At 32.6% G+C, this 16,152-nt stretch overlaps 1 protein-coding gene across 2 annotated transcripts in view; it reads right to left on the reverse strand.

Annotated features, from left to right (window-relative positions):
- PPFIA2 (PPFI scaffold protein A2) overlaps positions 1-16,152 on the reverse strand; it is a 472,833-nt gene that overhangs the window by 88,079 nt on the left and 368,602 nt on the right. The window contains exons 10-15 of one of the 2 annotated variants that reach the window (XM_089920005.1): positions 15,360-15,494; positions 10,480-10,566; positions 9,968-10,051; positions 9,573-9,704; positions 7,960-8,022; positions 4,249-4,340 (exon numbers count right to left, since the gene is read on the reverse strand). In XM_089920005.1, the coding sequence (XP_089776131.1) occupies positions 4,249-4,340; positions 7,960-8,022; positions 9,573-9,704; positions 9,968-10,051; positions 10,480-10,566; positions 15,360-15,494 (593 nt within the window). The remainder of the gene's footprint in view (positions 1-4,248; positions 4,341-7,959; positions 8,023-9,572; positions 9,705-9,967; positions 10,052-10,479; positions 10,567-15,359; positions 15,495-16,152) is intronic. The other variant, XM_089920006.1, reaches the window with a different exon arrangement.

A 16,152-nucleotide genomic window follows, 5' to 3' on the forward strand; every position in this document is an offset into this window, starting at 1 on the left:
ATTCTGAAGGTCAAGTTCATTTTCTCTTTTTAGAATATTAAAAAACCTTTCTGTTTATTAATCATTATTTTCAAAAGCAGTAGTCCAATGGAACATGTTAAGATTGACAACCAAAATCCATTGGCTTACATTCCGACAACTCTTAGTTTGAGCTATTTAGTGGATATCCCAGTACATGCTATTTATCACTGTATTTGTTTTAAATATTCCTCATTAAGCTAAGAGAAAAATGTGTAGACTTTTGGGTCACAAAATTATCTATTTTCCAATGTTTTATTTTTCAATTTAGAAAATCAACAAAATACTTAAAATCAGATTGGCCCAAGGTTAATAATCTTATTTTTTTAATAAAATAGGATATTTCACCAGAAGAGTTTTTCAGCTTTTGATAAGACATTGTTCCAAAAAGATTAAGAAAAATCTTTTAATAAGCACATTTAATTCTGAAATCTGCTTAGAGACGAAACAGTTGGAAAATTCTAACTGGAAAATGTCGTCAGACTGGTTTTCAAAAGACATGATAATAAAGTACACTGTAATCAAAGTGCACTAAAGGTTTCTCCAAATATATTATTTATATAGAGATTTACAGCAAATTCAGTTTACTGCTACGATGATGATGATAATTACAAATGCAACATGCTGTCCTATAAAATGATCCATCATCATTAGGAAATATGCTTAAAGCCGTGTCTTCTCTTGAACCTGGGGCTCCTGCTGATCTACTATGCTTTCACTCTTAGCTCTCTTTGTGAACAAAGACAAACATCCCCAAATATTCGGCAAGATTATAAAAGGTTAGGTGAGGTCTGAAAGAGTAGAAGACACTGACCTAACTGATGCATGTCTTTGTTTTGCCAAATTGGACATTAAAGCAAATGAACTAAAGAATCATCCCCCAAATAGATGACAGCTATTGTTTTTATAGAAGTGAACTTGAGACTTAATCAAGCAAAATGGCTTTATTACAAATTAGTCATATATTAAAAACTAACCAACCAGGCCATAGTCATTAAATGGCACAACTCTCAGTCTTTATTTATAGCAGAGGGTATAAGTTTCATGAAGGCAAAGTTCAGGTTTTAGTCACTATTGTATGCTCAAGGAGGTATTCCTAGAATACAACAAGAACTTAATAAATATCTGGTAAGACAGTGAATGGATGTAACTGATTATAACACAGTCCTAACTGTCTAGGTCAGAACATCCTAGCGACTTTTAGTCTGTGGCTGCTTAGGGTAATGTCTCTGTGGGTATCAGAGTAGAATTTCTAAAATTTTAACACCTCATACTAGGAGTACTGTTTTCTTGTTTTTTTTTTTTTCTTGTTGTTTTATCTCTCAACTCCAAGTCATTTATAAAAACATGAAACAAAACACAGATCTGGTCCCATCAAAGCCCTGCTCAAAACTCTTCAGTGTCTTACAAGGTCCTCTACCTGGGCCCCTCCTACATTCCAGCTTCACTGCTAGTTACTCTCTGCCTTCTCTCTTCGTCTAGCTGTGCTGTCATTTTCCTCAAACTTATACTTTCTTTTGCTTCGAGCCTTTGAACATGCTATTCTTTCTGCCTGAAATTGTCTCTTCAAACATTTATGTGGTTACTATTCTTAAGGTCTCAGCTTAAAAGTCCCATCCTCATATACTATTCTAGCTCCTGGTATTCCCTCTATTATAACAGTCCTCAAATTCATATTCCTGCATTTTCCATCTGGAACATGTATTCTTCACTACCATCACCACTGTATCTCCAATGTCACAGGCTCACAAGTAGAAAGTACTTAATTGATCTTGAGAGAACAAAGACCTGAACCAACAACAATTGTAGAAGAGCCATTGATTATACTTCATCTAAAGCAGTTACCCCTCACCTCTCTCTTTTTATTCAACTCTGTGATCTGTCAGAGGCAGTATATCCATATATCTCAGTTTTAAAATTATTCTTGGTGTACAATATTTTGAGAGGCACTTGCAGATGTAAGTTACAATACAGTCACTGGTTCCTTTAAACAAGGAACCAGCTAGTTTTCCCTCCTGAATCTCCTGTGACTCTTGAATATAATCTCACAAAGGAGCTTCAATAGATAAATCAAGCACGAATTTTCTTAGAGAAAAGCTGTTACCCATTTCTCTGCTTCCTAGGATGTCCTTCATTGTCCTTTCCAATTATCCAGATCCTACCCTTTCCCCTGAGTTGAGCCAAATCAGGCTTTCTCGGCCACTCTGGAACTCATTTTACTTTCTTTTCAGATTCTAGTAGAGGATATTAGTCACTGATACTCACTTTAGCTCAACTCTTCTTACCTCCCCACCTGTAAGATCAAAAACTAGTAGATGAAGTTCTCATGCACTTTCTGTCTTCTTTATTGTTTTTTTTTAATTATGTGCACTCAGAAATATGAATGTTCAAGAAATAATTGCTCTTTAATAAATATTCAGTTACCTCATTATAAATTAGCTGTCTTAATAATTCCTATAATACTTTATATTTGTGAGTTGATTTACTGTTTACAAAACACTTTTCTCACTTGTCTCATTTATCTGCAAAGTAATCTTGTGAGATAGTCATAAAATATTATTTTATAAAAAATATTTTTATATAATTCATGTAAATATACATATATATTTTATAAAAATTATTTTATATAATTATGTAAATATACATATATATATATATATTTGAACTTATTAAGGAAAAATGGGTTTTCCAAAATCAAACTGCTAGTTATTGTATGTTTAAGACCTAGGAATGTCAATTTTCTTATTTTTGGTCTAGTGTTGTTTCTATTACAATCCATTGTATCAAAGAATAGTTGCTCTGTATGTAGTTCCCAAGTTTCCCTGATGATCCTTCATTGTGGATTAATGTCACATTGCTAGGCTGCCAAGATGACTCACTAAGGTGATGAACTTTTAGACAACACTTCTAGAACTCTGTATTTCTGAGACTGAAGGTCAAAAAGACAATGAAATGGCCATTTGGTCTTATTAAAATATGTTTCATTTGTTGACTGAATAATGCTAGTTCTATGTATTTATTCTGTTGGTATTTTATCAGCTCTTTCTTTCTCCTTTACCGTCATCATCATCATCACCATGTATATCACTGAATTAATAGCCTCAGATATATAAACTGTAATAAAACATCAGAAAAATAAACATTATTTTCATAATTAAAGACCTACCTATTTAAAAGTTCCTTGGGTGTATTTATGCCTGCAGAACTGTGTTTCTTATACTAAACTGAATTCAAAATACTGAATTTTGTTCTTATTAATACTCACATTTACGAGAATGTAAGCACCCTTAGGATTTTTTTTAATTTGGATTTTTCACCTGAATGTCCAAAAAATGCTTTACTAGATATTCATTTATTCAACAATATCTATTGAGAGTATACTATATACAAGGTTTCTTTTTTTAGGTGCTGAGATTATGGTACTCAAAACAGACAAAATATCCAACCTTTGTAGAGCTAACATTCTTAGGATAAGCATAAGACCAAGAAAAATGGACTTTTAGAAGTCTGTGGTGGTCAAAAGTTTCAAATAGCTGATACTGTGTTGTCTATCAAATAAATGCTCAAATGGGTGAATCTCTCTATGGTTTTTTTTATCAACTTTAAATAAAAGGCTCTAAGCACAAAGGAAAATTATACGTGAATTATTGAGCTTGATCTGCCTATCTAGAGAGTAAACAAGGATCTCTTTGCTTTTTTTTTTTTTTTTAAGATTAGGTATTGAGTCAAAGTAGATGAGTACAAACAAGTTTACTTGAAGTTTTTTTTTTTAAACACATTTAATTTCTCCTTCCCTCTTTATTGTAATTAGTTTAACAAAATAGTCAGATACTAAGTGATCATACCGATGATGTTTCTTCAGCAAAATTAAACATTGAAAACATTTCTGCATGTAGAGAAAATGACTCTTCCTGGAAAGAGATGTAATCTCTGTATATATGGTTCCACTTCTTCATTTATAATTTATAATATATAAGAAGACATAGCTCTATATATATTTAATACAGAATACAAAAGGTAATAATTTATATTTTTATTGAATATTTAAGGGAAGAATTACTGAATTAGAGAATTATTTTTGAGTGTAGAAACTGTAAATCAGTAAGGGATCAAAATAGGGCAATGCCTGCTGAGAAACAGGAGGTACTTATTTATTTTACTTGAGGAGATATGAAACCATAAGGAAATTCATAATGATTATTGGTGAAAAAGCTTTTTATTTAATGTTACCTTGATATTGTGGGTTCAATTAAAGAGCCAGTTCTCATTTTCAACTGGTCAAGTTCAGATCGCAGCTTTTCAATTTCTTCTGCTAATCTTTCCTAAAAGTCAAAGAGGCGTTACTCAGATGATATGCATATGCCAATAGTACCAACACTCAACTATGATAAACCAAACAACCAAGCTTAATGACTTTTTAAAAATGGAAAAAATGATTAACATATTTTTATTACATATTGTTAGACATGACAGCAAAAAATGCCTGATTTTCTCCTTGAAATGAAAATATGACAGCAGAAATCAATAAAATTTTATCTACATTCCCTAACATTCACTAATGCTAAGTTTTTCTAAATATATGGGAAAACTAAGGTCATGACCAGCTATGTATACATCACTTCAAAATCTGAGTAGAAAGTATAGCAGTTTAAAAAATAAAGAAAAGGTCTTATTTCTACAGTAAGTAAAGGATTTCAACCATCCTATAATGGTCGAAGGACACATGGGTGAAAGAGAAGGAAGATTAAATTAAAAGGATGAGAAAAAAATTATCACTTGATATGAGTTAAAATTATTAGCTTGATATTGGTACAATAATTTATGCATCTGATAATTTTTTCAGATTGGCATTAACAGTTTCAGTCTGCAAAATTATGAAGATGAGGGTGATCTTATAGCCCTTAATTAAATATTCATGTAAGGACTTAATTTTGTTTTTGTAATTATAAATTTTATAACATTATAAATGTGTCCTTCCAGATTTTCTATTGCTGTTATTTTTCCCCCTTCATGTGGCCAATGCTGGACATTTTACTGGACTCATACTTCTTTTCTCACCACAATTTTTTGTCAATGTGGCCTTTGCAATGTTTCTCTTATCTGCTCTTTTTAAAATTCTTTCTACCACCATCCTACATTACACACGTTTTTACCTTTTTCCTGAATTACTTTACCAGCTTCCACGATGTATTGCTACCTTCAATCTCCTTCCCACACATTCCTCTGCTAGATGTATCATTTTATTTTATTTATTTATTTTTTGCAGTACGCGGGCCTCTCACTGTTGTGGCCTCTCCCGTTGCGGAGCACAGGCTCCGGATGCGCAGGCTCAGCGGCCATGGCTCACGGGCCCAGCCGCTCCGCGGCATGTGGGATCTTCCTGGACCGGGGCACGAACCCGCATCCCCTGCATCGGCAGGCGGACTCTCAACCACTGCGCCACCAGGGAATCCCTACAAATTACTTTTAAAGCGTTTGACTTTTACTCTGAGTGAGATAGGAAATGACTGGAGGATTTCTGAGCAGAGAAGTGACCTGATCTTTCTGATGGCTGTGAAATGGACTGATGAATGGGATTAGGAAGTAGAGAAGATAAAAAATTATTATGTTCTTCCAAAAACAGGCAAGAGAATTATGGCTTGGACAACAATAGTGTTAGGAAGAGAATGGCAAGGATATTGGTTGTATTTTGATGATAGAATTAAGAGAATTTGCTCTTGGACTGGCTATGGGGTGTGTGATAAAGAAAGAGGTCAAGAACAGCTCCAAAGTTTTTAGCCTGCGTAGTTAAGAAAAAGAAGTTGTGATTTACTGACAAGACTGCTGCTGGTGGTGAATAGGTTAGGTGGTGGTGGTGTTTGGGGGGTTGGGGGATTACTTGTTAAGACTGAGATGGCCATGTGTCCAAATAGAGATACTGGGTTGACTCTTGAATATATGTACTCCCTCAGGGAAGAGGAAGTATAGTAGGTGATCTAAATTTGCAAATTCTTAATTTACAGATGGTATTTAAATCCATGAACTCACCAGGGACCGAACATAGAGAAGAAATCCAAGGACAGTCCTAGGAACTTCAAATTTTAGAGATCAAAATAATGAAGAGAAACATGAAAAGAAGAGGTTGAGTATATGAAGGATATTTACTAATAATGGACTGTGAGTTAAATATAATCGAGTGAAAATTTGAGGAGTTATAGGAGATGTGGTTAGATGAGGAAATGTGCTCAGCTGTACGGAATGATATTCAGAAATGAGGTATGACCTGGGATTTGCTGCCTCTAGTGATTGACATGAACAGGAATGCAAAGCATGGAATGATTAGTACTGCGGGTTGCCTGGGCAGACTTTTGGAGCTACAGGCTTGGGTAGGAGGTTGGGGAGTGGGTTCTGGGGATCTTGCCAGAAGCACACAGAGCTTTGGATAACATAACATTCCATAACAGGATTAAGTCCCGAATTCACAATCTGTTTACACCCTAGTTCTTTAAACACAACCAGTCACAGCAAACTTCTGGTGATTCAGCAAATCAACCATCTTTGTTTTCTCTGTGCTATTGCATAGTTTTCATCTTCTTCCGTACCATTCTTTATTTGTTAAGATCAAATGTGCCTTCAAGAGCCTGATGAAATGTTATCTTCTTCACTGTAGACTTTCTGAACTACTTTAGAAAGAATTAGATGCTATCTTCTAGGCACCATATTGTATTGCTCTCATACACCTATCTTTCAGGGTTTAAGGGTGTGTACATCCTGACCATGGGACTAAATAGTTATTTTTTAAATTAACATCATAATATGTAGTATTCAATACAGTTAAATGTACAATTGTTCCTTCTTATCTTTATTCTCTCATCTTTTCCAATACCTTCCAAATGACGTACTGTTGCCAGATCTCCTTCCCTTCCCTCCTTCCTTCCCTCCCTTCCTCCCTCTCTTCCTCCCTTCCTTCCTTCCATTACTCCCTCTCTCCCTCCTTTCTCTGTTTCCATTCCTTCCATCTTTTGTTTAATATACATCTATAAGTCACTTCTTAAGTTAGTGATTTTATATTATTTCATTTACTGATGCTGAACAAAATGAAATAAGACAAAATTGCCAACAAGAATTTTACATGTTAAGGAAGGAGGAAAACACATTAGCAATTACAGCTTTTAACATTTTATAATCTGGTCCTTATCTGTCTAGTCTATCACATATCCTACAATAAGAATAACTGATTCCAGCCAAACTGTTATGTCCATTATTATTTAAGATATCAAAGTCACTACTCACCTCCTCCCCACTCTAAGTACTTGCAATCATGGCACAGGCACTGTATTTGAAAGCCTTGCAAAACAGTCCTGTCTTTCCTTAAAGCATTCTGAAGCCTTCTTTATAGCAGCAATGTATATTGATCTCTCCTACCCGTAGTTCTTACTATCTTTCATTCATTTGACACTTGGCATCTGTGACTCTACAACTCATTGCTTTGTGTTTTCTCTCCTCAATTAGACTTTTCAGGTACTTTAGAACTAAGTTCATGTTTGCAAATATAACAGCACAACTTTATGCACAGTAGGTATTTAATACATTTCTGCTAAAATAGTATCTCAAACTAGACACAAATCGGTGCATACATTTTTATCCCATTTATATAAAGCATGAAAAAAGTCAAAACCATTTTTTTTCTGTTAGAAGTCAAGATAGTGATTATCCTTTAGGATAAGAGTAGTGATTATATGCTAAGTGGGGCTTCCAGCATGTTGATTTTCAGTGTGTTTGGTTTGTAAAAATTCATCAAGCTCTCCCTATATACGTACACTTTTCTGTATGTATAATATAAAAGTTAAAATATTTTTAAAATATAACATCCTAAAATTATTTATTATCAAATTTATTTTATAACAAAATATTCACCAATGTGACATAGAAAAGTGGGCAAAATGTAAGCTTCCATAATACCTTGTCATGTAAAGATTCTTCCAGATTCTTTCTGAAAGTTTCTGATTCTTGAATTAAAACGTTCTACAGAAAAGAAAAAAAACACATAAATAATAAATAAAACAGAAAATAATTAAATGTGTAGATTAATTTTTTATCACTCAAGAATCTTCTTTGATTCCTTCCTTGGTGCATCTATTTTTTCATTTCCATGGAAACCAAGTTTCAATGGAATCTTTAAACAAGACACCTTAACATTTTTAGAAATACATAATTTAAATAGGAAATGTCACTTTGTAACACTTGGATTGACAAATAAGATAAATATTAAGTTTTAAGCTATTTCTGACTGCCTCTTCCCAGTCTTTTTAGAATTTGAAATAATTAGGTTACTTTTCAAATGAGAAAAAGTGAATAAAAAGCAAAATATTAGCCAAAGCTATCATAGAGAAGAATTCAGATAAACTCATTTTTACTACCCGAAGAAAGAAGAAATTGTAAGATCAGATTCTTTTAAAAGTTCAATTTCTGGATCCTTATTTCAAATACAGAATTAACAATTTCTAATAATGTTTAAATTATTAGATAAATAAAAACAAAATATTAGCTTTTTAAAAAACTAATGTTATATATCATGATGTAGAAATAACTTGCATCATAGATTTGAAAAAAATCCTTGCCATAAAAGTATTACTGTTGTAAAAGCTTTACGCTTTTCTTATAGTATTACAAAGCATGATTTAAAATAATGTATTCTTTTCAAATTTACAGAGTTAAATTAAAACAAGAGTGTGGTTATTGGCATGCATGTGGTGCTGAATGGGAAGAAGGCATGCCTTATGACTTCTTACTGGGTAAATTAATCAAACTACTTTAACATTTCATTGAAACATTTTTCCTATTTTGGTTTATTGTATGGAGCAGGGGAAAATGTCTAGCTTAGGTAGTGATTGGCATTCCATCTAAATTTCCAAAATGATTTCTCCACCTAGGTTTTAGTCCCTACCTTTTTTTATACTCTGGAATTGGCAACCAGCTCACTAGATCTTGCTGGTCAGGTAGTCACCAACTATTAATCGGATATATTAACTGTGAATTAAATTGTAGATTGTACAGAAACACTTTTTTGGAAACAATGCAGCTGAAAGTTTTGCATTTCTAAACTCTGTGGTGGGACTGACACTACTGCTATTGGTGATATAAACTCACTCACATTTTGGCTTTTAGACTAGCAGTAGATTCAGTTACTTGAAACATTTGTGTGGTTCAAAGCAAGCCTCCCCACACACTCCAAAATACTAATTTTTGTCTTACTCTTCGTTTTTGCATACCACATGAAAGACAAATGAAATATTTTCATCACAAAAGTGCACCATGTTTTAATACCTTTGTCTTATATGATCATGCTAATATGTAAGATTTATATACCATGTAACACTTTTTATTCATTTAAAAATTGATCTTACATATTTTTACAGAAACTATTTGTTCACTTTTAAGAATATATCAGGCTTTTTTTAAATTAAGGAAAGTAAATGGATCATCTGAACAATGCAATGATTGTAGCAGAGTGTAAAACAAACATGATCATAAGAACATAGCTGATAATCATGTGATTCTACTGGTCCTTTTACCTTCTCTTCTAGAGCAGCCATTCGTTCCTTTAAGTGTAGCTGTAAGCGTTCATTGGATTCAGTCAGAAGTCTATCCACAGTATCGGATAATCTTTTGTTGTGCTCCTCATTCATTTTCTCTCTTTGCCTAGCCTTACATTCAAAAAATAAATAAATAAATTTAACATAAAAATCACTTTAAAATATTTGGGCTTGTTTTTGTATTTTTTCTAGTTTTAAAACTGGATTTAATTTTATGTCTGTTTTGATTAAATTGGCAGAAACTTTTTTTAATGCACAGGGCATATTCATATGATTTTAAATATAACCTATAATCAAGAAAGACATTCAGTTCTTATATGTAGAATATAAATCCATAAACTGACGCTTGAGAGGGATGGTCTTAAAATACATACTCTTTGAAGTTCTTGATTTTTCTCTTCAAGTTGACCTTCTAGATGCCTCATACGTTCTTCAATGTTTCCATGTCTTTCTTCAGCCTGTTAAGAAGTATGAAGAATGCACCTGACATGTAAGATACGGTTAACACTTTTCCTCTAAATAAACCGAAATAAAATGTAAAGCAAGCTACTACCAACCGCAAATGTAGTTTTCAAAAAATAAACTTTTTTTTAAACAGGCAGCTGAACAGCATTGCTTGAAATGTGTCAGCTACAAAGGCCTGTTACATCCAAGCATCAGCAAAACATCGGAGTTATTTATGAGCAATGAAATCAGCCAAATGTAACATGCAGACTGTGCATGGTTTGAACACAAACCTGCCATTGTCCAATCTTAAGCTCCTGAAGCACTGAACTGCACAGATGGTCGATTATCAATAAATAAAAGTAACATAATTTTTACAAATGAAAAGAAAAACTTAGATGAATTCTATTTAGCAATAGAAAGTAAAGTCCAGTAGGACTACCTTCCTACGTATGGAGATCATTTCTTGTAGTTTAGCTTCCATAACATATTGATAATCATCAGATGAGGTAGAAGAGGTTGGATCAGACTAACGAGTCAAGGAAAAGGAGAGGGACAAAATTGAAAAATCAGAACTAAAGGCACTGACACTGAACAGAACATAGCACAGAATGCTTAAAAGAAAAATGTGACAGCAAATTTAATACTTTAATAGAATTTTATGTGGAAAGAACTACACTGATATCTGGTGAACATGATGAAGTTGATGGTTATAAGTGAAAAATAATGATATGCTCAAATAAAAAGCTACCAACCTAAGGTATGGAAGGTTAGTGATGGCTGGCAATGAAAGACCACTACAGAATGAATTAAAGCAACTCTGAAAGAGTCATGTAATAATTGGAATTATGGGAAACCAAACACTAGAATATGTCTCTGATAGATTGTTAAAAGTTTTATATTTTGGGTTGTTTGTTTATCATATTACTTAAAAATAATGGAAACAAAGTACCTCAATATTGAGGAGTAGGCCAAGCCAATGACTCAGGTGAAATAAATTTGGAACAAAATTTATTATAAACCCAGCTCTGTAGAAATCAGAGAAAAGGCTAAGCCACGGGGTTAATTATTATGAGTATTCTCCAATTCAAGCAGGATTGTTTCCTCAGCAGCACTAGCAAACTTACAAAATGACTTCTGGTCTCTGAATACAAACTATGGCTGTAGGTGTAGAACCTCAGCGCCTATTCTTAGACATAGCCTTAATTCGACATTTTAAATGAAAATGATTAGAAGTCCTCAAATAAAGTGACAATAATGCTGTGAGGACAAGAAAACTTATTGTGAATTCTCCTGAATGATACTAGGGACCACTCTAAAACTGATTCTGCATTGATTTGTTGCTATGGAAACAAAATAGTGCCCTAAAGTGAATAGGCAGCACAGTGCCTTTTGTGAGCTAATGTTTGCCCAGTGCCAAGGTTAGTTACATGTCTTGGAGGTGAATGTCAGGTTACCACAGATGCAGAGTGTTCAACACATGTGACATTGCTGATAGCTGAACTGTATTAGTATGTTATGTACAGATTACATGGAAAGTTACATCAACATTTTAATCATAATTACAAGTTAAATAATCACAACAGCCAAAGTACCCTATGTCAGGATAACAAAATTTAACTCCAGAGCATATTCTATTACATTTTATAAGTTTATTCTAAAACAGTGAAATGTACTTTATGCAAATATAGGACTATATATAAATATATCATTCAGTACCTGAAAAGAAATAGTAACCTATTCATGTATTGGTTCATATGCATATGTACTATTTTACGCAACAAATTCCAACTTAATCTATAAAATAAACATTTAACGGCTGTGCTTATGCAAATAATAACTCAATATTTACATTTTGAAAGATTTTCCTTCTGATATTCTTATTTCATAAATCAGGAAAATAATGAAGAAATAACAAATAACCAATTTCTCTCCTCAACCAGAAGCAACACAGAATGCTACCATAGTCTTCAAATGCCACAAAATGATTTTATAATATTTTTTAAAATTTATAATTCAATTAAGAATATGGTTCAAAATTTTGCTGAAATTATGTATTTTAAATTCTTAAACATATCTGTAATCTCTCAAAAGTACATTTTAACAAGCAGTTAACGTTATGACAATTAATCTGGTGACTGACTCAAGGTAGTCAAGGCACGAACATTTCAATTTCCAAAACTGTTTATTCAAATATACAAGTAAGTCAGTAGATCTTTCAAAGGTCCTTAAAACTTCTAGCTGTTTCCATCTTAACTACTGAAAACACACCAAACATTGTGAAGATTCACTTCAGAGATTAAACGAGAATTCTGTCATGTTTAAATCACTGTTAATGTTGATACTTTTTATTGGTACTAAAAATGAATGAAATACCTTATGGAATTCAAGATGAATTATGTCCTTGCTGAGGAATATGCATTTTAATTAAAGAAGTAAACATCATAAATCATAAGACTGGGATCCCAAAATGTTATTATTTAATTGTATATACACTCACCAAAGCCAAATTTAAAATTTTATCCCTAGCCATTATTCAATACTTCTTACTTTCTAAAAGCCTTAAATGAGCTTTAGCTACCTATTTTTACACACACACACCCCACACTGGCAAAAAAAATGATATTCTTATCAACCAAAGAATAAATTCAGACATCATCTCTAAACAAACACTGGATCAATTTGCAACCACTTGATTTATGTTCACCTTAACCTTATGAAGACTGCAATTTAAGCAACTGGTGTAAATACTATAGTCACATAAGAACAATCTTGTATATTTTGACTCCTTGACGGGATATAGGGCTTATCTTGGTTTCACTCTTTAATGTGACAAGGCAATTTTCAAATGAGCTAAAGTTTTAGAAGAAAACTTTATAGTTTTCTTTTATAGGCAGAAATAGTTTTGAGAAGAATGTGAATATATCTGGAAATGGAGAAGCAATCAAATTTAAAGAGAGGAGGACCAAAGAGAAGAAAACAATAGTGGCAGATAATAAAAGTAGAAAAAATACTTATAGGCCAATTAAAATATATGAGGGATTGTTAACAATATCATTCAAAATATAGGAGAGGGAGACTAAACTAAGCATAAATCATAAATTAGTGAGAAGTCAAAAACATTATGACGTAGAAAAGACTATGGAGATCAATAATAAGACATTGAAAACAAATTGGAATTGAAGTAATGAATAACTAAAACCGGTTTTAGAGACAGTCCCTAAAGGTCTTGAGAACAGAGATAAAAAAATGGTCAAAAATCTTTTTAGCCATAAAGCTTGGGAGAGCAAATGAAAGACTGATCTTCAAATGTTATAAAAGGGTTACAAGCAGAGGGAGTACACTGAAAATAAAATCTCAGCACCAGAGGCGTGTGAATAATGAATTAAATATGGCGATAATCTACAAACTGTATATCTGAAATAATGTTGATACAGAGCCAGTCAGGAGAGAAAGCAGTAAAAAGGACAAGCAGAGTGAATTCTAACATTTTCATACTATTTAAGAGAGGTAAAACTCCTGAAAAGTGAGGAAATCAAAGGGGTCTATTCCTTTTTAATTCCCTTTCTATTCTCTTTTAATTCCAGATGAAGTGGAATTTTAGCAATATATTATCAGGTAGGAGTGAACTGAGGAAATTACTTTGGGTGCATAAGTGAATATATGTATCAAATATGACCTCAATAAAATAAAATAGAGGGAAAAACAGATGAGACACCTATTCTAAGTTGTTTTGTTTTACATTCTAAATTAAGGATTCTTAGGAATTTTTAAAGCCTGATATGTCAAGTATTATATTTTAAATTATGCTTTATTCTCAATCCATCAGAGGTTAATTTGGGGCAATTTTTTGCTGAATTTTAAATTGTGTTTTTGGGGGAGAGATTCCAGACTTTCTTGTAGTTTACTTATGACACTATTGATTATTTTACACTAAAATATTACAAAAGTTACTTTTATTATTTAGCCACTTGCCTAACTCCCCCTAAAATAGTTCAGTTCAATAAGATAATTCTTTATAAAAGTTCTTTATATTCCTCAAATGAAAAGCCTAAGTATACATATCTTAATCCATATTATAGTAATTTTAAATGTGTTTGCAAGAAAAAATAGCATGCTACTACTACTATGTTTGCACTTTTTATATAATTTCAATAATATTTCTAAAATTAAATAAGTTTATATTTATTTTAGAAATCACACATCTCTGAAATTTCCAGAGTGGTTTATGGCATGGTCTGTGACTATGGAAGGATCCAGATTGTATCACCCTAATCAGACTAAAGTTTCATTCAGCTAGTTAGTCCAATACTCTACAACAAACTATACCAATACTTTCTGCTTTGTCAACTGTTTGTCTTTTCACTACCTGTTTAACTACCCTATTTTAACTAATAGGCAACAGTTTACTGTTCCTCTTTAATTATTTACTTTTCCAAAAGTAACTATATGTGTCTACTTTTATTTTGTTGCATCAATTGTTTTGGATAATCCCTAATGCCAGAATTTATAACTTGCAGTTCATATATCTATCTGACCCGTTTACTGCAGTGGTGTGGAAAACAGCACATGGTAATGACTGTGTGAACATCTAAAATGTGTGTAAATTTTTGAATTGATATTAAAAGTTAAACATGCTTTTAGTGACAAAATCTGTACTTTTATTCTAGTGACATGTGACTTTCAAGCAATGCCATTCCATTTGACTGTGAAAGGTAAGAATAGTCATTTTAGCATTATAATGGTTGCTAAGTTCTAAAATATGCATATAATTGCAGAATCTAATGTCCATAACATAGCAGTTAATTTTGAACATTCTTCAGAATATTATTGATTTTAATTGGTTCAGAAGAAATTACAACTATTAAAATCACTTTCTGACTATTTAATGGCTTTAGACTTCTACAAATCTAATGTCTAACTTCTAACAAAATTTTTTCATACCATAGTCAGAAAGGAATCAACTGCTTATGGTATCTCCTACATTTCTAATACTGTACAATTTATGCTAAGCTTACTAAATTATTTTGTCTCATGTATATCCATATGTGCAAATATAACCATGGAAAATTAACTCTAAGGATGTGATATTTTGTTCGTTTTTGTTAATGTTTAAATAGGCAAAGGAATCATCATATCATATGTATCAGTCATTCATTTCAACATAAATATGTGTAACATAAAAATTCATCTAAACAGACCAATAAAGATTAAATAAACTTAATCTTCATAAAGCCTAAAGAAAATCTTCATATATTCCATTTTGATTACTAGTCATTTCTATAAGTATATCTAAGTTGACCAACTGTTTTATTGCAGTACCTTTGTCAGGGCTGCAATTCTCTGAGCCAGTTCAGCCTCTACTTCAGGTAAGGTCTCAGCTTTTCTCATAGTTTGCTGCAACTTTTGCTCAGCTAGCTCAAGACGCTCTTGTAACTGTCTATTCTTCTCTTCCATCTGAAATAGGGACGAAAAAAGAGACACTTAAATTGTCACAGTTAGGATACCAAACACCAGTCACCAGGGGCTGTGGGCTTCAAGCCACTCTTCTAGAGTTAAAATAAGCTACTACTACCATACCTACTGTGCAAAGAGATTATTGTTCTCATGTTTTCATATATTACTTATCCATAATCCTTAATAAATTCAGCACATTAAAAAAAGAAAACCTTTTACTGACGGCAGCAAAAAGAAAAGAAGTTAATAGTGAGTATTAACCTGGACAAATGGAATACAACTTAGTACTAAGACTTCAGATACACCGTAATAGCAACATACTGAAAATCATAACATTAGCTGGAGTAGGAGAGGGAATGTAGCATAATGATTGAGAGTCCAGGCTCTAGAGATGATGTTGGAAGACTTTTCCTGTGAAGGCCAGATGGTAATTATTTTAGGCTTTGTGTATCATAAAGTCTCTGTTCCAACTATTCAATTTTACTGTTGTAGCACAAAAGCAGTCATAGACAATGATTAAATGAATGGGTATGTCTATGTTTCAATAAACCTTTATTTATAAAACAGAGCCATAGTTTTGGCACATGGGCCATAGTTTGCCCACTCCTCTAGAGCCGAATAGACCTAGGTTTCCATTATTGACTCTGCAATTACCATA

Source organism: Delphinapterus leucas, chromosome 11, assembly GCF_059928025.1.
Source record: "Delphinapterus leucas isolate spDelLeu-1000000601 "Yukka" chromosome 11, BTC_Dleu_Yukka2, whole genome shotgun sequence".
Classification (NCBI taxonomy): Eukaryota; Metazoa; Chordata; class Mammalia; order Artiodactyla; family Monodontidae; genus Delphinapterus; species Delphinapterus leucas.